General features: G+C 54.0%; 1 protein-coding gene across 2 annotated transcripts; it reads left to right on the top strand.

Annotated features, from left to right (window-relative positions):
- Window positions 1-34: 34 nt before the first annotated feature.
- Window positions 35-23,717, top strand: LOC122385176 (la-related protein 1B-like). 2 transcript variants are annotated; one of them, XM_043373250.1, is made up of 18 exons: window positions 35-164; window positions 1,957-2,601; window positions 8,346-8,413; window positions 8,630-8,852; window positions 9,748-9,855; window positions 11,728-11,918; window positions 12,599-12,717; window positions 14,758-14,947; window positions 16,025-16,274; window positions 16,944-17,041; window positions 17,809-17,972; window positions 18,759-18,987; window positions 19,218-19,385; window positions 19,621-20,050; window positions 20,320-20,464; window positions 20,993-21,102; window positions 21,235-21,368; window positions 21,750-23,717. In XM_043373250.1, exons 2-18 carry the CDS (start codon window positions 2,004-2,006, stop codon window positions 22,020-22,022), a joined length of 3,498 nt encoding a protein of 1,165 aa, XP_043229185.1. In that variant the 5' UTR covers window positions 35-164; window positions 1,957-2,003; the 3' UTR covers window positions 22,023-23,717. The 2 variants fall into 2 exon arrangements, with proteins under 2 accessions (XP_043229185.1, XP_043229186.1); XM_043373251.1 differs by lacking the exons at window positions 35-164; window positions 1,957-2,601 and adding an exon at window positions 4,907-5,141.
- Window positions 23,718-25,096: the final 1,379 nt, after the last annotated feature.

Here is a 25,096-nt window from a genome sequence, read left to right as displayed (position 1 = left end):
CAGTTTTAAATGAAAGAAAAGTACAACCGCAATTTTGTAGAGTTCTTGGAATACGGAAAGAAGCGAGGCCGTGTGCGCAGGGTTATTTGTGGTGTGCAATTTAGGCATTATAGTTACTTATATTTTATTTCTTTCGCTTTATTTTGGCGAATAAATCAAACAAGGTGCGTATTTGCGCGTTTGGTCATTATTTCGTTCCCGTTTTATTGAAGATGTTTGCCGAATTGGTGGCATCAGTATGGGACATGTGTTGGGTTCTGCGCCATATTTGGCTCACGTCTGTTCAGCACGTGTGCGAATCGAGGTCTACTACGTAATTCTGTGTCTTTTAGGTCATCTTTTCTTGCCAGATCTGACAAAAATATATTTTTGCGATAACAAGACTCATGATTTAATATTAACTATTTGTTATGATTATTTCTTGCTTGCTCATCTTACCAGCTGTAGACTGAGATGTTCCACATTTGGCTGGGTTGATGTGATTTAAGGAAAACTAGTAATATGATCCCTTTTGTACAGTTTTTCTTCAATTTGGACGCCGGTGAAAACAGGGCGCCGGAGGGCATATTAGTCACGTGACATTTGGAGCTTCTCCCCCGTTGTGGGCCTTCTATATGCTTAACGTCACGTGTGAATTTCACGAACCTTGATCAAATCGCCCCAGGCGCCCTGTTTTCACCGTTGTCCTTCAATTTGACATGCTGAGTTTTAAGGAGTCTGACCACATTGTGAATCAAATGAGGAATAAACTCTGTCACCTTTTGCTTTTGGACATTTTGAGTGATAAGCCAGTATCATATGTGATATGAATTATGATTGTCACCTTGTCATACTCAAATGATTAGTAGACTCTTATAGCTTGAGCACTTACATTACTCCTTGTGCCCCTTACTAAGGTTATTTGCAAAACTAGATGTAAAGGATAACTTAACACATGTTAAATGTCATATACTAAATTTCTGCTTCATACATTTACCGTGCTCTTCTCCTGGGATTGAAAGAGCAAGTGATCCTTTAATGCTGTTAAGCAGGATACCTTATCTTATATGTTCTATTAGAATTTGTGGAGCTGCCTGATTGATGAATAAAAATTGTCCCCTTTTTATGATTATTTTATCGTCAGCTGATATCAAATAGCATGGACAAAAACAAATGACATTTAAAACATATAAACAAACATATACAGCATTTATTGATTGGTTGTTGTGAAGACATTACTGTTTTGTTAACAAGAATAGAGACCAATTGACAATTTTAGCTATCTCATTTTTTTACTCATGTGATGCACTGGCAAATGAAATGCTATGACTTGAATTCAGTGCTCAAAGGCAGATAGATGCCTTTACTTAGTCTGATGTGACAAATATTTCAGGTGCTGAAGATTCTATGTAAATTCCATGTTTTTTTTACAGTTTGAGCTTTTTTTTGGGGGGGGGAGGGGCTCTTCAATATTGAATGAATACTTGCTTAGGCAGAAGGGACTAAAGCACAAATATTTTAGCTGTCAAGTCAGAGGAGCTTATTGAAGAACATGGTCATATTTGGGTTCTTCTGTTTGCGAAAACCTCTGGAATGCTTAGCCCACTGCCTTTTGTCAGTTTCTCCACCGATGGAACAATCAAACTAACAGATTATAACTCAAAATCAAGGCTTTTCACCACTGTGTGCTGGTTATGCTTCATGACCCAGTTACATTTTATTTATTTCATAGATATGCAGATTGTGTGTGATGTCCTGGGGCCGATTCGAGATGGCGCACTAGGAAGCTAGTAAGACTAGGCGGCCAAGTGACACTTTAATGTAGTGACACTAAGCGGTATTTTACACCAATCGGCTAGTGGCTCAGCGCGAACCGAAATTGCATAGTGACGCTTGAAATCAAGTGTCACTAGGGCCTTAGTGCGCCAACGCGAATCGGTCCCTGGTTGTGACCTTGCCCTTTGTGTGCTGGCCCAGGTATCTGCATCACGGCTGCGCCACTGCAGTAGAGGCGCGCGCCGGCCATGTCCGAGCCGGCGCTGGACGAGCGCGCCGGCGACGCCGACGCGGCCGGCTCCTCGTACGCGCAGGCGCTGCGCGGCCGCTCGCTGGCCGACGGCGGCGACGCTGCGGAGGAGTTCCCCGAGCTGGGCGCGCCGGCCGACAGCGCCGAACACGACGAGTCCGGAGAGTGGAAACAGTCCAAGAACCGGCGCGCCGACAAGCGGCAGCAGGCCCGCGAGCGTCGTGACCAGCGCGTGCGCCGGGAGCGCCGCGAGCGTCCGCACCGCGGCCCGCCGCCCTCAGCGGCCGCGCAGCCGGAGGAGGGCGACCGCGCCGCCACCGGTGAGCAGACGGCGCCGGCCGCGCAGCCGGCTGCCGGCGACGCGGCCGTCTCGGGCGAGGAGGCCGGCGCGCCGGCCGCCGACGAGACCAAGTTCGTGGACGCGCCGCCGCCGAAGGAGAACGCCTGGAGTAAGAAGCAGGCCGGTGCTGCGCAGCCGGCGGCCCCCGCGGCGGCGGCGGCGGCGCCGGCCGAGCCCGCTCAGAAGCCGGAGCCGCCGCCGGCTGCGGCGGCTCGGCCTGCTGCGACGGCGGCCGTCCCCAAACCGGCCAGCACAGGTGAGTCGCGCGGCGACACGGAGCTAATTGTGGCCGAGCCGCACACCATCGGCCCGTTCGCGGAACCCGCCGGCGCGATAACAATGCAACAGTTAACTGTGGACGTTGTATGCTTGTGTTAACTTATGTTGTGTGTTGCATTTTATGATAAAATTTTACTAATAGAAGGTCAAATGCTAGTTGCTACTGAAAGCTCTGATATATTTAATATTTGTGTTACCAAACTTACAATACTAGAATAGGCATCTGGGGCCGTATTCACGTCGACTTCGTAAGTTGATTTTCTTTCCTAAGTATAATATGGTATTCACGTCGACACTTCTTAAGTTTTTATCGACGGAGTTCACGTGATTAAAACAATTTGCTTAAAGGGACCCTCCCACCTTCAAAAAAGTTAATGAATTGGCATGAAAGTGATGTCGCTCGGTTCAGAAAGAGCAAAAACGAATATCTACCAAATTTCATCGAAAAATATTCACCGGTTTTCAAGATATTAGACTTTTACTTTTGTTTACTTTTTGGGATCTCCGCTGTTCCTAGCGACTTTATTTCAAAGTGTGGCATTTGTTGCGCGCAAAGCAGCATGTACCACCGCGTGCTACAAAACGTTTTAGTCAAACATTTAACGGACGTTCGAAAGCCTGATGACGTCATCAGACTCCCGTAATGGTTAAAGGGACCCTCCCACCTTAACATTAGTTTTGAGTTGAGATAGCCAAGTTTGCGGCCAGGCTCAGAAACCACCATTTATCCTGGTCGCAACCCCCGCAGCTTCATGGTGTTCAAGAAATTTCTTCCCTTTACTTGCAGGGTGGGACCAGCGTGGTCCCTATCTCTTAACCATTACGGGAATCTGATGACGTCATCAGGCTTTCGAACGTCCGTTAAATGTTTGACTAAAACGTTTTATAGCACGCGGTGGTATATGCTGCTTTGCGCGCAACAAATGCCGCACTTTCAAATAAAGTCGCTAGGAACAGCGGAGATCCCAAAAAGTAAACAAAAGTAAAAGTCTAATATCTTGAAAACCGGTGAATATTTTTCGATGAAATTTGGTAGATATTCGTTTTTGCTCTTTCTGAACCGAGCGACATCACTTTCATGCCAATTCATTAACTTTTTTGAAGGTGGGAGGGTCCCTTTAAGAGATAGGGACCACGCTGGTCCCACCCTGCAAGTAAAGGGAAGAAATTTCTTGATCACCATAAAGCTGCGGGGGTTGCGACCAGGATAAATGGTGGTTTCTGAGCCTGGCCGCGCAAACTTGGCTATCTCAACTCAAAACTAATGTTAAGGTGGGAGGGTCCCTTTAAGAAGTAGGTCATTCGTAAAGAAATTCTCACGAAAATAATCGACGTGAATACGGCCCCAGATCTGCTGTAGTGGGCAAATATTATTAACAGAAATTCCCAAAGCTGATCTGTGCCATCAATGGTCCTTCAAATTTCTGCTGTAGTCAGTTCACATAATGCAGCATTTGCTTGCAATGAAATAACCATTATCCTGCCCTGTCATGAAATGTAGACACAACAATCACAATGGCTAGGTAAAGGTCATTGACCTCACGGCCATTGACCTTGGCCGTCTCTTGTCGCGATGCGTTTTTGGGAAACGTCAACTTTCAACGTAAGCTTGATATTTTTGCCGTTACAAATGATTAATGAGGACGAATAGGAGCGACATTAACAAGTGAGGACATTGCGATTTTTTCCTCGTGTACGTGCTGCGTTTCTCCTGCCGGAAGTGCCCTCTCTGGACATGAATGAAAGCAATGGGGTCAGTAGTAAAGGTCATTGACCTTGCAACTGTTTTTTTGTGTAAATGGCTGTCTTAAATCACCGATATGTGTGACTTTTTGGGAAGCGTAAAAATGGCAAGAGATATTCCGGTCCTTCCAGTTAACATAAGTTCTGAAAGTGGGATTTCTTTAGCCATAGCTTCTCCTAGTTTTCTTTACGGAAGTTGTATTTTTATCCAATTGTCCGAAAATTGTAACTGCTCCTACTCTTCTGTTAGTGCAAGGTGCCAATGAAACAGAAGCTTAGTGCTGCACGTTGTGTAGAGCCAGAGACACACATTTCTGGCAGATATCACGAGCCGAGTCGCACGCATTGCATAGGTACCTAGTCGGCCATCATGAAACATCGCGCCTGTTACATCCGTGATATTGAGAGCGCACAGTGCCTGTAATAGTCGGTAACCCACATAGTTAAATCGCACTATATCGGTAAAGTTTGCCGCTGACGGCAGCTCTGGCGGTGGCGGCGCTGTCTCTCTCTCTCAGTGGTTCCCCGTATTACTATCTCCGGGATCAGCCGTCTGGTCTGTCCCGGTCTCTGGGCTCTCTGGCACCGTGTACTGCTCGAGCCGCTGGCCGAGGCACGCCATGGCCTTTCCGCGCACCAACCTTTGTAAGCGAGCGGTGGTGTCCTATCGGCCGGCGATGGTCGCGGGAGCGTCTTCACTGGGTGGCATCCGCCCCACACGAAAACGTCTGCCTCAGAACACTCGCCGGCACAGGAAGGCGCCGATACAACCCCGTGAGTTTGTTCGGGCATATCCAGAACGTATGGGTGGATGGGGCTGAAATTTGGCTAGCGTTTCGTTCATCCTTTGAACTTATTCTCTGAAAATGTAAGGATTTTGCTAGGTCATGTCACTGAGCTCTGTCTCTGAGCTCTTCATCTGTCAGGACTCAGGTCATTCATATATGACCCGTCACTAGTCATCCCAGGTAATCCAGACACTTGCTGTCGACCTTGACCTTTTCTCACCAAAAAGTACACCATTCGACGCGTCTTAACAATACGAAACGTCTTGATGCAGTGCCGTCATTTTTACCCGACGATCGTTTTTTAGAAGTTTCCTGCTCACCAAATCAAACCCCTATTTTATTCTTTGACGTGGCCTGCGAGATCGTCGTCTTATCTGAGACCTTGAAATCCAGTACCATCGTCTTCTCTCGCAGAGAGTAACACACTAATTTTTTGTGTGAAACTTATTCAGTTAGGGGCTATATCATAAAAGGGTTGTAACAATCGGCACCTCCCTCATGTGACGTCAAATGATGCATTGCAGAAGCGAATGTCGGTGAGGTTTCATCGCGTTAATTGATTCGCGAGCGCACCCTTAAGGCTTTGTGTACATTTGTTAGTAACCTTGAAGGGTAATAGACTGCTCACTTCTCAGCGCTTAGTCATAGCTCATTAGTTTTCCAAAATTTCGAGTTGGATCGGGTCAACTCGTGACCTTAGGGGACAGTGGCTCTGATGCTGCGCAGTTGATGATCCACCAATTCGTGTAGCCTCATGGCGTGTTTTCCTGTCCTGAGGTTTCTTATGTACCTTCTTTTGCGGGAGATTTGTTTTCAAATATTCCCCAAACTAGTATATCACCTTGACTTGCTCAGGCGTTCTTAGAAACACATGTTTTTGGGGTCATCTTTAGGTCATCTCATGCTTCATGAGCTAATGAAATCCTCCGCATAAATCACACATCCCCACTCATTAATTCGATCCTTTTTAATTGAATGACTGTATTTTGTTAGGTCGCAGTTTGTGTGCTACTGGGGTTTTCCAGCCACCGCAGTAGCGATGACTCTAAAGATGCACGTGATCATCTGTTCGTATCGTGTTTCCATTGTGTGCCGATGACACGATAACCCGTTTCTAATCGTTTTTAATCGTAACCCGTTTCCCTAGTTTGACCATAGATTGACAGCTATCCTGTATCAGACCGCAATGTCACGAATTGAGACTGGAGTTTGTGGGCTGAAAGCAGGCGCGTTTCATAGGCAGTTAATTTACAAACATTTCCTTCGTAAATCTAAGCATTTGGGCTCCTTGTGGAATCAAGCGCCTGCTTGGAAGTACGGGTTTGATAAAGTCTCTGATTTGCTTTTCTGCTGTTCAACTTGTTCTCTCGATGCTCGCGCGTAGTTTGCTGTGTGAAGTGGATATGGTTGCATTCTCTTAGAGACTCACCATCTTAAAACCGATAACAGTTCCAGTAAGGTATAATATGTAACAGGAAAACAGCGTTTCATGTACTGTCCGGATCAAATCCTGGTCTCGGAACCGACACACCTGTTGTCCCAGACCTTCACCCAGCGGGTGGCACTCGTGTCTTATGGTTCACTGCGTGACACTCATATTTCGATTATTTATTCGAGTTTTCGTTGCACCAAACTTACGGTGTCGCTCGGTCTCGGGTCTACCGCCGTCCGCATTTTGAATTGTTTTATCCCTAAATGTTCACGCCCACGTTTTATTGCGTCTAAACAAGTTTCAGTCGAAATGTTGTATACATTCTGACTTAATATTTCAATGCTGGCACTGGAGATGCGTATTGTGAGTGCGGGGGTTCTTAAACGCATATGTTTCAAGAAATGTTACTATCCAGTCATATTCAGGTTTTACTGCGTGCTCCAAACCTGTCTGTCCAGATGTCTTGAAAAAATCCTTTGTTACCAGGGAATTTAGCAGTACAATGAAATGAGTGACGCATGTTGATTCTTTGTAACCTAAAGACACGATCGCTCATATTTTTTTTTTTTTTTTAGATTCAGTGGTTATTATTGCTGACATTAAAGCATTTGCGGTATCAGACCAAATAACCGCTGCGCCCCGCGTTTGGCACATGGTAGCGGGGCGCGTACTTATTTAGTAGTGTTGGCTGTCGTCTAAATCCGCGCTTCTCGGTGGCTGGGCCGTGTTTACGTTCCTGGTCGGCCAGCGTCGGTGGCGCCGTTTGGTTCGGCGGCGCCGCCCAGTTTAGCGTGCGGCCACTCGGGTGGACAAGTGCCAGCGGCCGCCGCGGCGCTACGCAGTACGGGCACGCAGCGCGGCCAGGAGGTGTCAGTCGTCGCCGGCCGCCAGCTCCAAGGTCACTGTCCGCGCCGCCCCGAGACAGGAGTGGTCCGGCAGGGCGCTTCACTATACACGCACTTAAAAACCGCACCGCCTAGTAACGTTTGGCCGAGCGCCAACTGATGAGCGGTTTCTGCCCGGCCGCCAAATCTCCGTAAATAGAATAGTAGTGGAATGTAGTGAAAAGCAGTAACGGACCTGTGTTGCCAGTTCAGCATATGGGTGGCGAGCCTGGTGTCAGTTTAATTTTGCTGTACCACAAGGTCATTTGTTTATGTATGTATAGCCCTCAGCGGTATCAGCTTTACCTATCCGGTGAAACGTTGGCGAACCGGTTTTGGTCGTGTTTCTCGAATTGCGTCACGAGCCTGCTTGGAAAACCATGGCAACTGGGGGAATGGGCGGCGGCGCGGTCCCGTCGCTGTCTGAGCGCCTGGGCAGCTGTCGGGCCGGTGCAGAGGACGGGCCGAGCGGCGAGGGTCGTCGCCGGCGGGGGAGGGTGCACCGGCGCGCGGCCCGTCCGGCCCGGGGAGGGCTGGGAGGTGGGATGCTCTCGCTCGACCCTGCCTCGGCTCGCCACTGTCCGCACTCCGCCCGGCCAGAGCTACTGGCTGCACCACTGCACCCGCCGCTTAGCGCGAACTGGAGATGTCGCGAGAATTCCCGTGCCTCGTGCGGCGGGAATCCCGACCGCGGTAGCCGCTGCCGCCTACCTGTGATTGAGGGGCCATCACGAACCCCTGCGGTACGCCGGAACGCCGCGACGCCACTGTTGATCGCCGCCGCGGCGAGTTCGCGTTCGGCCGTCTGCCAGGACAGACATGCCATGCGCCGGGGTGTTGACGCCGCTGACCTGGGCCCGCCTCTTTGTTCCAGACGGGCCGGCGCGGCCGCCCACCGTCGTACGAGCCAACTCGGGTGACAAGTCAAAAATCAATGCGAAGGTGAGTCTGGGGACGCGGGTGGTGTGCTCCCCGGGGCTGACGGGGGACGAGGGGCCGGGCCGTGGGCGGGGCCGTGTCGTCAGCTGTGGCCGGTCGGTGCGCCGCCGGCCGGCAGCTGTGGCGCCCGCAGGCGCCGGCCGACGCTCGGCCATGGCGCTGCGCTCCGCCGGAGACCGTGAGCCGCGTGTGACGGTGACGCCGCGTGCCGACCCGCAGGCGTCCGACTTCAGTGACCTGGGCGACTGGCCGAGCCTGGAGAAGACGAGCAGTGCGCCGGGCACGCCTCGGCCGGCCACCGCTCCGGCCGGCTCCGGCTCGGGCCTGACCAACGGCGGCGGCACGGCGCCCTCCTCACAGGACGACGACTCGTCCAAGGAGAACTACGACGAGAACCGGCAGAACGCCTCCGGCACCGACAGCAGCAAACGGAAACGCAGCAGTGAGTACCCGCCTGCCGGCCGTGGACGGACCGCACCGCTTGGCCGGCGGCCATTCACTGTTTGTTTAGGATCGGGGCCAGCGATTGTATTCGCTGGTCTTGATGATTTTAGGGTATACGTTCGATGGGCGGTGTGTTCATAGCGGGATTTTTCGGGAGTTTAGTGGGCCACTGTTATCTCAGTCCGGTCAGGAGCGAGGCCGATGAAAAGATCTCGTCTGTGACCTTGGTGTGCGGTGTGTCGGCGCCTCTCCGAGGACCGGGCCAGCTGCCCGGACGGCTCTCGGCTGTGGATGTGGGTCGCCACCGAGCTGTGTTACTCGCACCTAATCGGTCAGGGCTGTGACGCTGACTGGGCCTGGCGGCACTCAGCCGGCCAGAGTACGTTCGGAACGTCCAGTTTATTTAGTCTGAGATAGACGAGTGACGTCCGATCTCGCAACCGTACAGTCTCGGAGTGTCGTCATACCAACAGCGTGTCTATTTGTCGTGTGTAGTGCAGCAGAGCGCTGTGTGTGGCTGGCTGTGTTGTGTTTCGCTTGCTCCCCCGGTCCCATCTGTCTACCACCGCTCGCTAGTCAATCGGCCGGCCGGCTGGCCAGTCTCATGTTGTGCTCCCCGTGTGCTCCTGCACGCTCCTGATTCCCTTCTCCCTGCCCCCGATGGCCAGCGCTCGTCATTTGGTCCGTCTGTCTGTCCCGTGTTGTGCTCCCTGTTCTCCTGATTCCCTTCTCCCTGCCCCCGATGGCCGGCGCTCGTCAGTTGGTTCGTCTGTCGGTCGGCGGCGGCCGTTATCTGGTGCTCACATCTCGGCCGGACCGGTTCTCTGTCTGGCCGCCGCCCGCTCACACCATGGCTGCTCACGCCGCCCCCACCGCCCGCCCGTCTGTTGCAGCGCCCAAACAGAAATGGAAGCCCATGGACATCGAATTCCGCGGCCGCGGCAAGCGGGCCGATCGGTCGCCGCGCGGCGGCTTCCGCTCGCGCCTGGACCCGCGCAGAGGTGAGTGACGGCCGCGGGCAGCGCGCGCGCCGCGGCTATCTCTCCGCCGCCAGCCGCCGCCGCCGCCGGCCGGACAGGTGGGCTGTCTCCCAGCGGCCGGCGGACGGTAACACGGGCACGCAGCGGGCGCCGGACTAGTGCCGCCGGCCACCAGATAACCGCCGCCTGCACCGGCCGCGTTTAAAGGGCGCCCCGGCCGACCCGGCTATTAGCGGCCGCTGTGGCAGGTGCATGGCGGTGAGAAATTGGCTCTGTGCGTGGTGCTGCTTGTTTTCTGGGCTGAATTAGCCCCTGCTGCAGTCGGAAAGTGTTACACCGCGGCAGTTTCTTAGAGACGCAATAAACCCGATGAAGGTTCTGCGAAGTACACATACCTTAGCTGGAGGCATTTCCTAACGGAATCTTCTCTTGCTTCTTGGCGGCTGTATTTTTAGACACAAGGAAACGTCGTCTACTACGCACTTACTCCAAAACCTGCTGAGACCGTCAGTTAGCGTCATGCTGACAATCGGGAGACGTGATCAGTAGAGCCATTGCCCTCACGGTCGACAATGTCGGGACGCTGAATACTGATCGCGGCTCCGACCCCCGGCACCTGTGGCCGTCGCTCTGTTGACGCTGCCGAGTGACGCAATGCCTCCGCCCCCGCCCCCGGGCTGTGCGCCGCTGCCACACGTGGTCTGTGTGGCGGCGGTCGCCGTTCCGCGCCGCCCTCCCGGAGACGGCCGATGCGGGTTCCATGCGCCGCGCCGGGAGGCGGAGTCGGCGACCTTGGCGGCGGCGCGGCACAGTTCGGCCGGCCGCCGGCCGCCATAATCGCCGCGCCAGCTGACACGGAGCGGCGACCGGGCCACGTGGCCGGCGCCCAGTCACGTGTCGCGCGCCGTCGGCCGTCGGTCGGCCCGCCGAGTACACCCGAGCTCGGTGGTAGCGAAACAGCGCGGCACGGACATGAATGAATCATGGGTGACGTGTTTATGGTCTGCTAGTTATTCAGAAAACCCGGAACTGGGGCAGAAACATCCGTGATGTTTTGGTCTTTAAGTCGTCGATGTAATGGCGTTTTTTAGTGATTCGCGCTCATACCTGTGGCTTCCGTGTGTCATTGTGTAGAGTTGAGTATTTTTCAACAGGTGAAGCCAAGTTGTGATCTAATCTCCGGAAAATACACATGGCATCGTGTTTCGAGAAGGCTGAACAAAGTGCATGTGCAATAACTTACCTTCAATCAACTTCCAATGTAATGTTTCTATTGGAAGAGCATGATGAGCTTCGATAAACATTTCTGATCGTTCCAAGGACACGGTGGCAGTTACTGCGCAGTTGTCAGAATAATGCGTTTTAAAAGGATGGTTCTCCTTATTCGAGGTAGCGCGTGGATCGCTGCAAGCTTGCATTCAGTTAGGCTTGGGAAATACGTCCGGCTATAGTAGTTACATTCTGCTGAAACGGCAGTAAACGTTTTGCACTAGCATGCAACCGTCCCGTTCGGCAAATGCTTTCCGTCACTCGGTAAATATTGTCTCTCCGAATGCGATAGATATGTAATCTTGCAAACATTTTACGTTATTGACAGCTGAGAGGTTCGGTGTGACATTTGGTTATGCTCTTTATTGCTGCGCTCGAGTTCCTCAAAGTGTTTGTTTTGCGTCCCACCCGCTTCCTATCACACCGGCTTACGTTCCCACGGCGCCCGTCCGCTATTCACAGTCCTGTCTGGATCCCAGTACTCCGTCTTTGCCTCACACTGACTCCCTACAAGTTCCGTGCCCCCATGCTACGCCCCCTCCCAGTCATTGACGGTTGGCACAGTGTGACCCCACTTGTATCCGTGCCCCAGATCTGACCGTCCTCACGTCTCCGTCTGTGCAGGAGGCAGCTCGGAGAGCTCCAACTGGCGGGAGGACAGTCGCAGTGTGGAGCGGCGCGGCCGCGGCCGCGGGCGGGGCCGGCCGCGCGCGCGGGGTCGCGGCCGCGGCGGCTCAGCGGCCGCTGGCCTGGCCGCTGACGAGTGGTCCGGTCAGGACCCGCTGGAGGAGATGGGTGCCGACCTCGGAGCCAAGGTCAGACGGCACACGGTGACAGTCGGACTGCAGGGTCGGCTGCAGCCCCGCCGGCCGTATGGGACGCAGCCCACACAGTCACAGTGACGGGCCTAGATGGTGTATCCGAGACCCTGGATACCGCTTAATAGAAACGATTTAGCAAAGCCAGTTCCCATATTTCATAGAGTTAGCACACTAATGACGCGTTTGGATATATTGGTTAACACCTAAAGAACATATGCTGCCCTTCTTTGTCTTAACTGGGTCGGGTTTTCACGTCGGTTCTTTTCGTCTTATGCACAACTTATCGTAAATGCAAACTGAGCAGACTGCCAATCCGTAACACATGTGTTCATTGTTCAGTGAATGCGCAGAAGGTTAGACTGTCAATTCAGCATATTCGAGGGGAATCCTTTGTCGGCATCGCCCACCATTCTGTCAAGGTCTGATCGCCAGTCATCACTTTGACGTTGCAGCTAGCATATGCGATGTTAATACTGTGTATGTCAGAACTCATATGTCACTTTTGACCGAATCTGGTAGGCTTCACGTTGCGTCTGACGTCTGCCTATTTTCCGTTTGTCGGCTACCACCTGCGTGGTGTCCCGTATCGCCCATCTGACGCGCCTCACCTGTCACCTGTGTGTCGACTCTGGGTCTGACCTGCCGCCCCGTCTGTCGCCGTCTGTCGCCGCCAGGTGCCGGAGTACCTGCGCTCCGACCCGGCCTTTCTCGACATGTACCACAACTACGTGTACCCGTCTCCCTACCTGCAGCTCAGCGACGTCGCACTCAGAGAAGCCATCAAAAAACAGATGTACGTGAGAGCCGGGTGACAGCGGCAGCCGTAGGAGCGGGCCGCCAGTGAGGGGGGGGGGGGGCACTGGTGGAGGCCGGGAGGGGTGGAACGGTAATTTGCAGACTTCTGGGAAACGAACGGTTTTGTGAGCTGTGCAGCCAACGGTGGCTGGCGTGGACTGAACTATTGTTTGAGTCTCGTGGAAATCGCTAGTAAAATGTTCTCCCGCGGGGTAGCGTGGCAGTAATTCTGCTGCCTGTGGGTTGGTGGTAAATTTGGCCCTGAAAATGAGTCATGGATGTCAGTTTGCTCTCATATCTGATAGTTCATACCCTTCCCACACCCCACAGCTAGGCTTCGGGTATCTTTTCATTTTGGTTATATCCCCTTCACTTGTACTGTTTTTCAAGACGGCAAGACTAATGATGTCTTTCGCAGTTTCTATTTGGCAACACATCATTGCGTCGCACACCTTGCGTTCCTGTCGGATTGAGAGCACCCGGTTGACATTTGGTTGGTTAGCAACAACCCACCCACCCCCACCCCAGGCGCGTAACCACGAGTCTGAAGTTACTGGGGACCACATGGAGGGCCACGAATATTTTTTTCCGGATCAGCCTTCGCCCGAGTGTGTGTGTGGGGGGGGGGGGAGGGGGAGGCGTTTTTGGCCACACCTGCCAGTTATTTGTTACGCGTGTAAAGAAAACCGCGGCGCATACCACTGCGAAACTTGGTATGGCTTATGGTACCTCAATTTCGCATCGTGTTTGAAAATTTTGACCCCAAGTCACCTAAGGTCGGGTCACCAGGTCACTGGTCAGTAAAGTAACTATGCCTCTCAAAAACTTTGTGACTCTGTCATTCCTACAGTTTAAATCCCAGAAGTTTGAAACTCGAGCTTTTGCATGAGGATATCAGTATGAATAATTCGTATATCTCAAAGTTTTCACATCGGTGACCTAATGTCAGGTCAATTTTACGACCTCTCCATTATAATTCATTGGGAGAAAATTGTACTGCTCTTCTTTTGGCCGAAAACACATTCAAACACCGTGACACAGGTAAACATGACACACTGAACTGGAAAATTGCACCTGTGACCCCTCTATGCCCCTCAGCTCATCTCAGGTCATGAAACATCTCCAACAGTTTTTTTTTTGCCACAACTTTAGATAGAAACATGCTAGAGCGCTGCAAACGCCATGAACGTGTTCAGCTCAACATATACCAATCAAATGACTTGCAACATGACCTTTTCCGTGACCTGGACCAGGGGTCAAATTTTCAAGTTGACCTTTTCAGGTCAACTTATAGTTCATTCGATGCGTCTCGACGAGACAAACGCGATGCCGGTAAAATCAGCGTCATACAAGTTTGGGTTCCCAAAGTTATGATACAAAAACCTTTTCCGCAAAAACGCCAGCCTGGAAGCTAAACCGTTGACCTTAGGTCATATCTGAGAACATTACTCAGAAAGGCCTTTGAAAAAGCTATCGAAAGCGCTTTCCCGCAGCACTGCAGCTCTATTGGTTTCTGACTTATGAGCCGATTTGTGAAAAGTTGTCAAAATTGGGAACAAAAGTTCGTGAAAATTTTACATTTGGTGACCTCCAGTGACCTTAGCGATGACCTGATCAAAAATGGCATAGGTAATTCTGAAAGACACTGTAGCGAGCTATCTGTTGCACTTTACCGCGTCTTTCTAGCTTGCTTACTTTCCGAGATAATATGGTGTGGCAAAAAGGCCCCCCCCCCCCCCCACCACCACCACCACCATCACGAAGTTGGCTGAGAGGCCCACCCGCGCGCTGGCTAAACAAAACATCCATAGTTTTGTCTTCCGTTGAGTCGTTGACTACATATTACTCTTCACGTCGATTTAGAGACAATATTTCGCTATTTAAGCAAATTAAGGAAGTCGTCGGTTTTACTGGGGACGGTCCCCAGTAACCCAAAAGCTACTGGGGACCGGTCCCCAGTGTCCCCAGTGGTGGTTACGCGCCTGCCCCACCCCCGTGCGACCGTCCATCTCACACTGACCCCTGTCTCCCCGTGCAGTGAGTACTACTTCAGCGAGGAGAACCTGCAGAAGGACTTTTTCCTGCGGCGCAAGATGGACGAGGACGGCTACCTACCCGTCTCGCTGATCGCCTCGTTTCACCGCGTCGAGGCGCTCACCCGTGACATCAAGCTGGTCATCCAGGCCGTGGAAAACTCGGACGTGGTCGAAATCGCCGACGGCGTCAAGGTGCGTGCCGGCGGGGGGATGCAGGACGGGCTGATGGGGAAGGTGACATGGAGACTTGGGTCGCGATGTCCTGCCTGATAATGAAATTTTCATGGTTGCTCCGCACTCCCGCAGGGGACGCCAGGTGTCATTCGATAAGTACATTACTATGCTATTGCTGACTGAATGCCATGGTAGCTGCTACTGGTGCGTCTTGAATATTGCATTACCACTGAATAACCGCAATTGGCTGTCGTTACGAAGTCGTGCAGAAGAAAGATGTTACTGTCAGGGTGACACAAAAAAAAAACGGTCATCACCAAATTTCGAATAACTTCGGAAGTTTTATTCAGATCATCACCAAACTTCGGCCACTTAAGGTCACACCCAAGGCCCTAAATACAGTCACACCTATGTAGCATACATCCACCAAGTTTCAAGTCTTCACTACGAATACTTTTAGTACAGTGTGTGTTTTACTGACGCTCCACAATGTGCTCCAGGTGAGCGCCACGGCGCTGCAGGGCGTAGGCACACTTGCATCCGGCGGGCAAAGTTGTCGATAACCCGATGGCTGTGCACTTTACAGAGTGCAGTGGCCTCTGGAGACAGTGCTCAGGGGGTGTGCTACCCCTGAAACGTTATTCTTATCGGGTTATCGGCAACTTTGCCCGCTGGATGCAGGTGTGCCTACGCCATGCAGCGCCGGGGCGCTCACCTGGAGCACATTGTGGAGCGTCCGTAAAACACACACTGTACTAAAAGTATTCGTAGTGAAGACTTGAAAATTGGTGGATGTCTGCTACATAGGTGTGACCTAAAGTGGCCGAAGTTTGGTGATGATCTGAATAAAACTTCCGAAGTTATTCGAATTTTGGTCATGACCGCTTTTTTGTGTCACCCTGTATAATGCCATGCAATATTCGTTTATTGATCTCCGGCGGCTATTGACATGCATGATCTCCGGCGTCATTTATTGCGTCAGCACCCCAGTTTTCCCCTGCGGACAGCTAGCCATCGCCCCTCGGTGTCTGACCTGCCACTGTGACCTGTCTGTGACCTCCCTCCGTGACCCGTGACCGTTCGCCGTGCCCTCAGATCCGCGCCAAGGTGGAGCCGGGCAAGTGGCGTCTGGCGCCGAACGCGCCGGCGCCGCTGGCCGGCCTGCTGCCCGGTGGCGAGCTGAACCCGGACGTGCCCGAGTTTGTGCCGCACTTTCTGCAGCAGTCGGCCCCGGCCGCCTCAGACTCCGGCTCCGGCCCCGCCGCCGCGTCCTCCGCCGACCCGGCGGCGGCCGGAGCCGAGCTGGCCGAGGAGGCACTGCCGCAGGAGGCGCGACGCGAAACTGGTGTGTGGTGGTGGAGGGGAGGGTCGTGGGGTGATGGGGTAGGGTAGTAAGAGAGGACGGCCGACACGTATGGTGGAGGGATGAGGTGGTGGGTATTGGAGCTCGTTATATATGATATTTAGCATAAATTTCTATACTCAATTACCCCATGTTCAGGATTCCTAAACACATAGCAGTGGTGTAATTTCGGTCTCAGAATGACAAGGTAATTGAGCAAATGACGCGTGAAAGATCAGGCTCAGTTCTTTTGACGGCATTGCTCGTTACTTCTTGGTATACCTAAACTTTGCTGCCTATTATTCTATCCAGCCATTATTTGATCTCAAATAGCAATCAGTCTCACGTCCGTTAAACTGTTGTTCTTATGCAACGAAGGTTTTTGTTTGTGCAGTTGCCGGATCAATGTGGTCGCTCTTCAACCAGCACTGCAGTGCTCCTACCGTTGATATATCTAATCTCGCGCTCGTCCATCCCTGACTCCGCCGAACCCTGGTGCCATTTCAACTCTGACTGTGACACTGAGTCTCACTTCAAGACCTTGACACTGACACTGACACTAGCACCCCTCCCTCCCCGCCTTACAGAGGGCGCGGTGGGTGTCCCGGCTGGCCGCAGCTCCTACCTGTCGCTGCTGACACTGACCCCCCTCCCCTCCTCTGTACCTTACAGAGGGCGCTATGGGTGTCCCGGCCGGCCGCAGCTCATACCTTTCGCTGCTCAACTCGCCCCCATTGTCGTCCAGCGCGCCAGAGTCCGAGTGGCGGCAGGTGAGGGACCCACAGACGGCGCCGGGACGCGAGGGACGGGTCACAGGCCGCGAGGAAGGGCACTGTGAGATGTTACGGACCCGACGGGATGTTTGGGAGAGTACCGGGGTTTGCGATGTTTTGGAGATCACCGGGGTGCGGGACAAGAGGTCTGCGAGGTCACGGGACTTGGAGACCACAGGGCTTGGAGACCAAAGGTCCCTCGCGGTGGGTTACTATTTGTGAGGTAAGTTTCCATGGTGGTTTGAATACAAGCGCGCTGACTCACTTTTGAAATAACGTGTGCCATACTTGACTTTTTGCGATCATCGGCGCAGGGAAGCCTTGAGTTGCGATCCGCTCAATTAGAGAAATTTTGAATTGTGACATCTTACACATAGTGCTATTATATTACATAATCATGGTTGTGTAAATATCATGCTGGGTTCGTGAATTTACCAACGTTGAAACAATGGTCTTCAATGAAGCATCAATCTAATTGCTCATTTTTACGCTTGTTTTCATTAAAACTGGGACGTATTTGTTGTCATTCCAATGCCACAATACCACCCTACCAGGAAAATGCAGTTCACCGTTTGACTTCATGAGCTTACACTTGTTTGGCTTTGAAGAGTTAAACTAATTACTTCATTGTTCTAAGTAACTATGTCTCTGTTGCGAGGATGATTTATGAGTCAGCTACATGAACCGATATATTTTAATGTTTTTGTCTGCCTCCTTTCAATGTAACCTGTTTGTGTTGACTGAGCCGTCTCTTATGGGCGCAGGTGCGGCGGCGCTCTCGCGAGCCGCGGCCCCGCGCCGGCGGTAACGCCACCTCGTCACCGGCGCCGGCCGTCGACGACCGCGAGGAGCTCAACTTCCAGTTCGATGAGGAGATCGAGTCCAAGGTGCCGGCCGGCGGCAGGAACAACACCTTCACCGACGACTGGTCAGTCATAACGCCGCCGCGGCTGCGCTGTGCCGGTGGAGGGACGCTTGTCTGGTGGTTAATGGTTACACTATTGACGAGTTCTCTCCGTCAGACTGGTAGTGGCTCGTTCGCCACAAGATACTTGTAATGGGTCAATTCGTAAAAAAAAAAAAAAATTTTGTTTTTTGGTTTCTGGGTTTCCAACGTCTGGGTTCCAATAGAACTGCGTGTCATTTTGAAGACGCAGCTAATTTTGCACCTTTCCTCGTATCTTTGTTTTATTATTTTATCGACGGGAGTCTACTTTCTTTTGTCTCGCGCTTTTAAATAGGGAAATTTCGAGTAAGCATGAGCTTGGATCCTGACGCCCTTCTTTATTCATTGTCTGTCCAGGTGGTAAGGCTATTGCGCAGTTCGGCGGTATTTGGTGCAATTTTATCGCAGGTTTATACACAGTACAGTGAACTTCAATTTAATTCATCCTTACGAAGTTACCGGATTATTTTGTTTCGCTCGTCATTTTGGCTTTGAATACGAGTATTCGCCATGAGGAGGAAATGGCAGAGAAAAAGAAGGCGAAGAGCTCGGTAAGCAAACTAGCATTGCTTGGGCAGAACAGCTGCTTTTAGCCATGAACTGGACGCGATACGTGACGCATTTCCATCATCTATTCTGTCTTTTCTTTTCTCTTGCGATATACGATTATGAAGTTGGAAGGTCCAAGATCGCACAAAAGTTAAGTCATTCACCTTGTATGTCCTGCGGGTTTCCCGGCGAGATCTGACCGAGACGTGTTCTACACAGGTCGGACGACGAGTCTGAGAACGATTTCCCGGACCGCGGCCTGGACAACCTGATGATCGTTACGCAGACACCCCCGCCGTCTCGACTGCCGAACCGGCCCGACAAGCACGAGGGCCACGACCGGACCGGCGACTACATCTCCCGGGTCAAGATGACCCAGGACCTGGCGTCGGCCATCAACGACGGCCTCTTCTACTACGAGCGCGACCTCTGGGAGCAGCCCGAATGGGTGAGTGGCGCGCCGAACACATCGGCAATCGATGTTTTTCTTTTGGTGCTTTTGAAATAAATGCATCTACAGAGAACCTCAGCACCGTCTAACCTAAATTTACTGATGAGCGTCTTGTGCTATTCTGTTGGATGATGTTTTTCCATGCAACGCTATACAACGCTACAATATAATGCTATAATACAAAGCTACTTCTACGTGTTTAATTGTTCTTTGGTGTCCCTCTCCAGGAAAATTTCTCAAATCAGAAAAACGTATCTGTGATATCGAGCGAGGAGTTCAGCAAGATAAAGCCGCCGTCTCCGAAGGCGTCCAACCAGCAGGTGCCGCCGCCCCCGCCGCCACTCCTCCAGCCGCCCGCCGACGACTCGAACCTCTCACGGTCGTTACCCGCCGATGTGAGTAAATCTACCCGTTACTCAGCGCTTATTAGTCGATGAAGAACGACTTTGTCTTTAGTTGTTTGTTTCGATAGTTTTTGTTTTTATTTCCTTGTAGTAGCTCGCTCAGGGCAGTTAGCCGCAGGTGGCGCTGCATACCGCTTCTCCCATTCCTCACAGCCAGCCTGTGCCCCAGCTGCCGAGGCCCCTCTGCCCGCCGCTCTGACGGAGCTCCCTGCCTGTCCGCCGACAGATCCCGATGACGCCCAAGGGCGCCGCGGGCCGGCAGGCGCCGACGACGCCGCGTACGCCGCATGGCAGCCGGCTGGACGCCAGCCAGGCGCCACGCTTCTACCCGGTGGTCAAGTCGAACCGGCCGCCCGACAAGATGACGCCCCGCAAGCGCAAGCTGCGCCACTCGCAGAACCCGCCGGTGGAGCACCACGTCGGCTGGGTGATGGACAGCCGGCGGCACCCGCCCTCGCGGCGCGAGCGCACCATCTCACAGACCAGCAACGCGAGCAACGTGAGCGGCACAAGTCCGTCCGAGGGCGGCCTGAGCACCAGCCTGGGCAGCACGCCCGGCGCGCTGCCGCAGTTCCAGCACCCGAGCCACGCGCTGCTCAAGGAGAACAACTTCACACAGCAGGTCTACCACAAGTACCGCGCCCGCTGCCTCAGAGGTGGGTGTCTGAACAAGAGGCGAACGGGTGGTGTGAGGAGACGTGTTTGCTGGGGAGCGTAAAGAGTGATTATCCCTCTGCTCGCTAAAAACTGTCTTTTGCGAGCAAAGGGATGCATCACTTTTATGTTGCCAAACGATAGAATATGTCGCCGTTTACTGAGCGCATGGCGTCAAACAGTTCAGCGACAGAAGGGTTGGAAATTGTCGTGTCGCTCAACGATAAGCTATGTCTGCCATGACTAATCGCTCGGTCCTGTCCACCCACAGAGCGTAAGCGCCTGGGCGTGGGCCAATCTCAGGAGATGAACACCCTGTTCCGATTCTGGTCGTTCTTCCTGCGTGACAACTTCAACCGTAAGATGTACGAGGAGTTCCGCCAGCTGGCCAATGAGGACGCCGTCGATGGGTACAGGTGAGAAGCGATGGGAATGAGAGGGCTGATCCCTCCTGCGGAAATGAGGTCGGCACTCAGCACTGCCGTGTCTTACTAAGTAGTCTCTTGTAGATGCACCGGCACAGGCGAATGGGGGGGGGGGGGCTACATTTGTGGATGAATTTGAAAATGGTAGGAAGGGTGAATGAATGAATGAATGAATGAATGAATGAATGAATGAATGAATGAATGAATGAATGAATGAATGAATGAAAGGACGATTATTAAATAAGATCTGGGAGATCGTATGAAAACACATGTGTTGTTTGGGTGAAAACTTTTTCACCCAAACAACACATGTGAGATGCTCTTGAGTGCGATAGGGTTTTTGGGTGCGGAGATAAGCGATAGCATGCAACTGGGACAATTATTGCTGAACGACTGTCATAATTCGAGCGCACGTAATCATTTGGGCGAGTGCGGTGCATGACGAGTCCGATGCTGAGATCGGGCGGCTGTTTCGCTGTGGTATCTCTCGGTGATTAATGGTCGTTCGTTGTCCCGCAGGTACGGACTGGAGTGCCTGTTCCGATTCTACAGCTATGGCCTGGAGCGGCGCTTCAGGCCAGAGCTCTACCTCCACTTCCAGGAGGAGACGCTAAAGGACTTCGAGACGGGTGAGTCGGTGGGCGAGGATGTCAGGATTTCTCACACAAATGCAGTCCTAAACATTTCAGACTCCAGCGCCTGATTTTACTTTCGTTTCACACCTTATCTCGGCCATACTGACGCTTTTGTCCGTTTTGCAGGTCAGCTGTACGGTCTGGAGAAGTTTTGGGCGTTCAAGAAGTACTACCGCCAGGCGCGCTCTCTGGACACGCTGCCTGAGCTGCAGGCGGCGCTCAAAGACTTCCGGCGACTCGAGGACTTCCGCGTGCTGCCGGTGAGTGGGGACCGTCCTGCTAGGACGCGGCGCCAACTGACATTCGAACTTAGACAAGCAAGCCCGCACACGGTATTACCTAGAGGGAACTGGCCAGGAGACTTGTAACATTTAGTGGGTCTGCCTATTTGCGACTGACTAAGAGCACTCATACGATGGTACCGCGATATAATGCTGGGTTCTTATTTGTTTTCAGGCTGCTTACAGGCATCCGGCTGCTCACAATGCAGTGAATCTGGTTTACCAGTTACATTCCGTCACCTTTGTGTGCGGATTTGTGCGTAGCTATCTGATGGCGCGATCCGTTGGGTCCGTAGGTGCCGTGTTCACTGTTCAGTGTCGCTGTGGTCCGTGTGTGACGATGATGCCGCTGTCCGACAGCCGGCCGGCGAGGAGGACGGCTCCGGCCGCCGCAGTCGGCACACGTCCGACTCGGCGCAGGGCCGGCCGCGGCAGCAGGGGCGGCGCGGCACCAGCTCAGAGGCGGCGCGCGGCCACGGGCGCGGCGGCGGCCGCGGCGCGCGCAGCCGCACCACCTCGGAGGGCGAGGGCGGCGCGCACTACCGGCGGCAGCAGCAGCAGCAGCAGCCGGCCAAGGTGGAAACCCAGGAGCTTAGGGCGGCGCCGGCCGTCAGCGCGTCGGCCTCCAGCTAGAGGTCCGGCCGGCCGGCCGACAGGTGTCGATGGGACGCAGGCCGGCGGTCGCGCGGGCCGCCCGGTGCCATACGAGGGCGGCCCGCCGGCCGGACGCCGGTGCCGGGTTTTCTCTCAGTGTTTTGCCGCCCGGTGCGGCGCGCCGGCGTTGTTTATCTTTGTGCGTGGCGGTCCGGCCGCCCAAGTGGTTCTCCCAGGCGTCCGGCTAAACGGGGGCGGCCCCAAATAAACGGGAGCCGCTTTCCCATGGGATTGTTTATGTAACCGTGGGAGGCGCGAAATGCTCTCCGTCCCGCGTCCGACCGCCGTCCGCCCGACCGTGCCCAGCGGCGCCGCGACGGTCGCTTTTTGCGTGGTTGGCGCGGCGCCTCGGCCCCTCCTGCATAAGTGCATTGGAATACCATCATTACGGGCGTCTGGCGGCGGAAGGCGCGGCTCCCGGTGAAAACAATCGAATTAATCGCCGCTGCTGCTGGGACGGCGGCGGCGTCTGGCCGCCTGGTCCGGAGAAGGAGTGCCCTGCCGCTGGCACGGCGGCGGCGAGTACAATGGCGCGCGGGGCGGCCGGCCGGCCGGCCAGCCCCGCCGCGCGCGAGACACGATCGAGAGGGGTCTCGAGCTGATGTGAGCCGACAATACGCGGAGGACAGGGAGCGGTGTGTTTGGCGTGTACAGTGCTGCCGATGGCGGACCGCAGGGATCTGGGCTGCCGTGATTGGTGGCGCGTCCGATGCGCTCGCGGACTCTTACCGCACGTAGTGGCGTGTAGTGACTGTAGTGTGCGGTAACTATGGTGAAAAAGCAAAAAAAGATGCGTGCGGAGTGTCGCGCGCCGTTCGCCGCGCCCGATGAAGACAGCGCTCGCCGAGTGTGTGCGCGCGGTCGTGTGAGTGCGAGTGATCGAGTGAGTGAGTTGAGGATATAGCTGCGGCGCGCCGTTTTTTCTGACTTGTTGGTGTTTTGCGTCCTGTGGCCGGCGGTGTGAGGCAGGAGAGTGAGAATATCAGGCTGTTATGTGGTTGGTGCGTGGGCCGGGCTGGGGACAACGCGGCGCCGTGGCCGGTCCGTGCGCGGCCGGCCGGGCGGCGGACCGCGCGCCCCGCTACCCACTGACAACCCACGGTCTGCCCACAGTGTGCGTGCGCAATCCCGGCGGGTTTTCAATTAATTTGGGTCCAAGATAACGCTTTTTGGTGACGTCATTTATTTGGTGTGGATGCCTGCCAGCACGCGTCGTCACGACCTTTCTCCGTCAGGTTTTCGGCCGGCGCTCGGCTGTCGGGTGCCGCCAGCGCAAGAGCGCGTTTTTGTTTTGTAGGCTTCTTGTGCGGCTGTTCTCTGTTTGCTGTCCGTTTCTCGGTGCCTTTCTCGTGTGGGCGGCTGGCGGGCGGTCGGGCCGGCGCGGCCCGGCCCCCGCCCCCGCCAGCACCCTGCGCGCGCGGCCGCGGCCGGCGCCGCGTCGGTCCGGGCCGGCGGGCGCCCGGCTCGGCCGCCGCCTCTGGCTTCTCTCTGTCTCCGGGGACGGTGGCTGTCTCCCTGCTAGCTCGTTCGACGCGTCTGTGTCGCTGTCGCGCCTGCGGTGCCTTTATATGGTTGAGGGTAAATGTGGAGTGGATCGATAATTTCTTGCTAGTGGGAGTCTTGTAATTATAGCAAGGGATTGCGTTGTAATATAGTATGACCGAAAATCACAAATATGCGTTTTTATGAGGTAGCTGAGACGGCATTGTCGTTCTGATTTGTGGCTGATTCAATCCTCGAAGTTCGTCGAAATGAAAGAATGTCTAGTGCAGCTAACAGCAGAGACCAGGGTTTATTGAACTGGGTGGGACCACTGCGGTAGTGAAACAGTATCGCGACTGATGGTGAGCTAAGAGCTTCCTGATGGCTCGTTGAATCGATCACATGACTAGCATGAACTCAGAACTGTTCACATCGGACCTGTAGAAAGGCGCTAATACACAATCGGGACATCAAGCCAGCTACTCCGGGGCACCGTGGGAAGTTTCTCGATCAATACCTGCACGAAAATACCCTCGCTAATGGGCAGAGGCTCCAATACAGACACACTCGCACCGGCCCGGTACCGGAACTCAGGTGCACACAGCGCACCCTCCTCCAGGGGTGCCGCTGGGTCCAGGGTACATACACCTCCCGTCGCTCCAGACACGTTTCCGGCCGGTGCCGTCTCTGACCGGGGTCTGTTCATGTAACAGGCGTCTGCTTATGACACGCCTGTTTCCCTGATTTGTTTGCTCGTACGACCCAGCCCCAGACGGCCTGTCTGTTGACTGCTCCCTCTGAGTCGTGCATCATCTGGGAAATGCGTGGGGTCCTGGGTCTGGGTTTGTATGTGTCCATGCCTGCGCAGTGCGCCCCGAACATTTCCGCCTGACCCGTGTCTGGCAATTGTTATCAGTTACCTTGGCCTAGGCCCAAGGACTCGGGTCCTAGTGTAACATCCGTCGGCCGGAGTATGTACATTTCTATGACCCGTCTGCCCGTGGTCTGTATATCCGTTTCCAGTTTCCCCCGGTCGCGGTGGTTCCGTCTGCCCTGACTGTTGTCCGTTCTCCCAGGCCATGGGCCGTGGGCCGCGTCTGCCCCGACTGTCCCGGTCCGTATTCCCGCGGGCTCCACCTGGCCCGCTGTGACCCGCGCCGCTCTCCCACACCCTGTGTGACCTGCATCCGTCCCGGGGCCGGCGCCGCGCCGCTCCGCGCCATTATTCAGCGCCACTGGCGCCGCGTCGCCGCCCGTAAATCGTCGGCCGTCGGCGGCGACACGCCGGCCGAGTCCCGTCGGCGCCGACGGCGTCTGACGCGGCGAGCAGCTCCTCCGGTATCGGTGAGCGTGGCTCTATCAGCGACCACCGTACGGGATTTCCTACACGATCGATCATTCTTTCATCACTTCCAACGACTTAAGTACTCTCTCAATGCATCACCTACCAAAGCATTTCTTGCATCATGGTTGGGGTGCACTGCTTGAGCATCGTGCAGCGGTCGCTTCTCGTTTCCACATCTCAAGAACTGCAGCTGCAGGCCGATTGCGCACAAATTTGACACCCTGCT

The sequence above is a fragment of the Amphibalanus amphitrite genome, unplaced genomic scaffold (genome assembly GCF_019059575.1).
Source record: "Amphibalanus amphitrite isolate SeventyFive unplaced genomic scaffold, NRLGWU_Aamphi_draft 000211F_arrow, whole genome shotgun sequence".
Lineage (NCBI taxonomy): Eukaryota > Metazoa > Arthropoda > Thecostraca > Balanomorpha > Balanidae > Amphibalanus > Amphibalanus amphitrite.
The sequence above is the reverse complement of the archived record's forward strand: the minus strand, read 5'-3'. Positions and strand labels throughout refer to the sequence as shown.

Coding starts and splice junctions, on each gene's coding strand:
- LOC122385176 (XM_043373250.1), top strand. CDS start 2,004: ATGTCCGAGCCGGCGCTGGACGAGCGCGCCGGCGACGCCGACGCGGCC. Junction 11,919..12,598: donor GTGCCGACCTCGGAGCCAAG/GTCAGACGGCAC, acceptor TGTCGCCGCCAG/GTGCCGGAGTACCTGCGCTC. Junction 20,465..20,992: donor GACGCCGTCGATGGGTACAG/GTGAGAAGCGAT, acceptor GTTGTCCCGCAG/GTACGGACTGGAGTGCCTGT.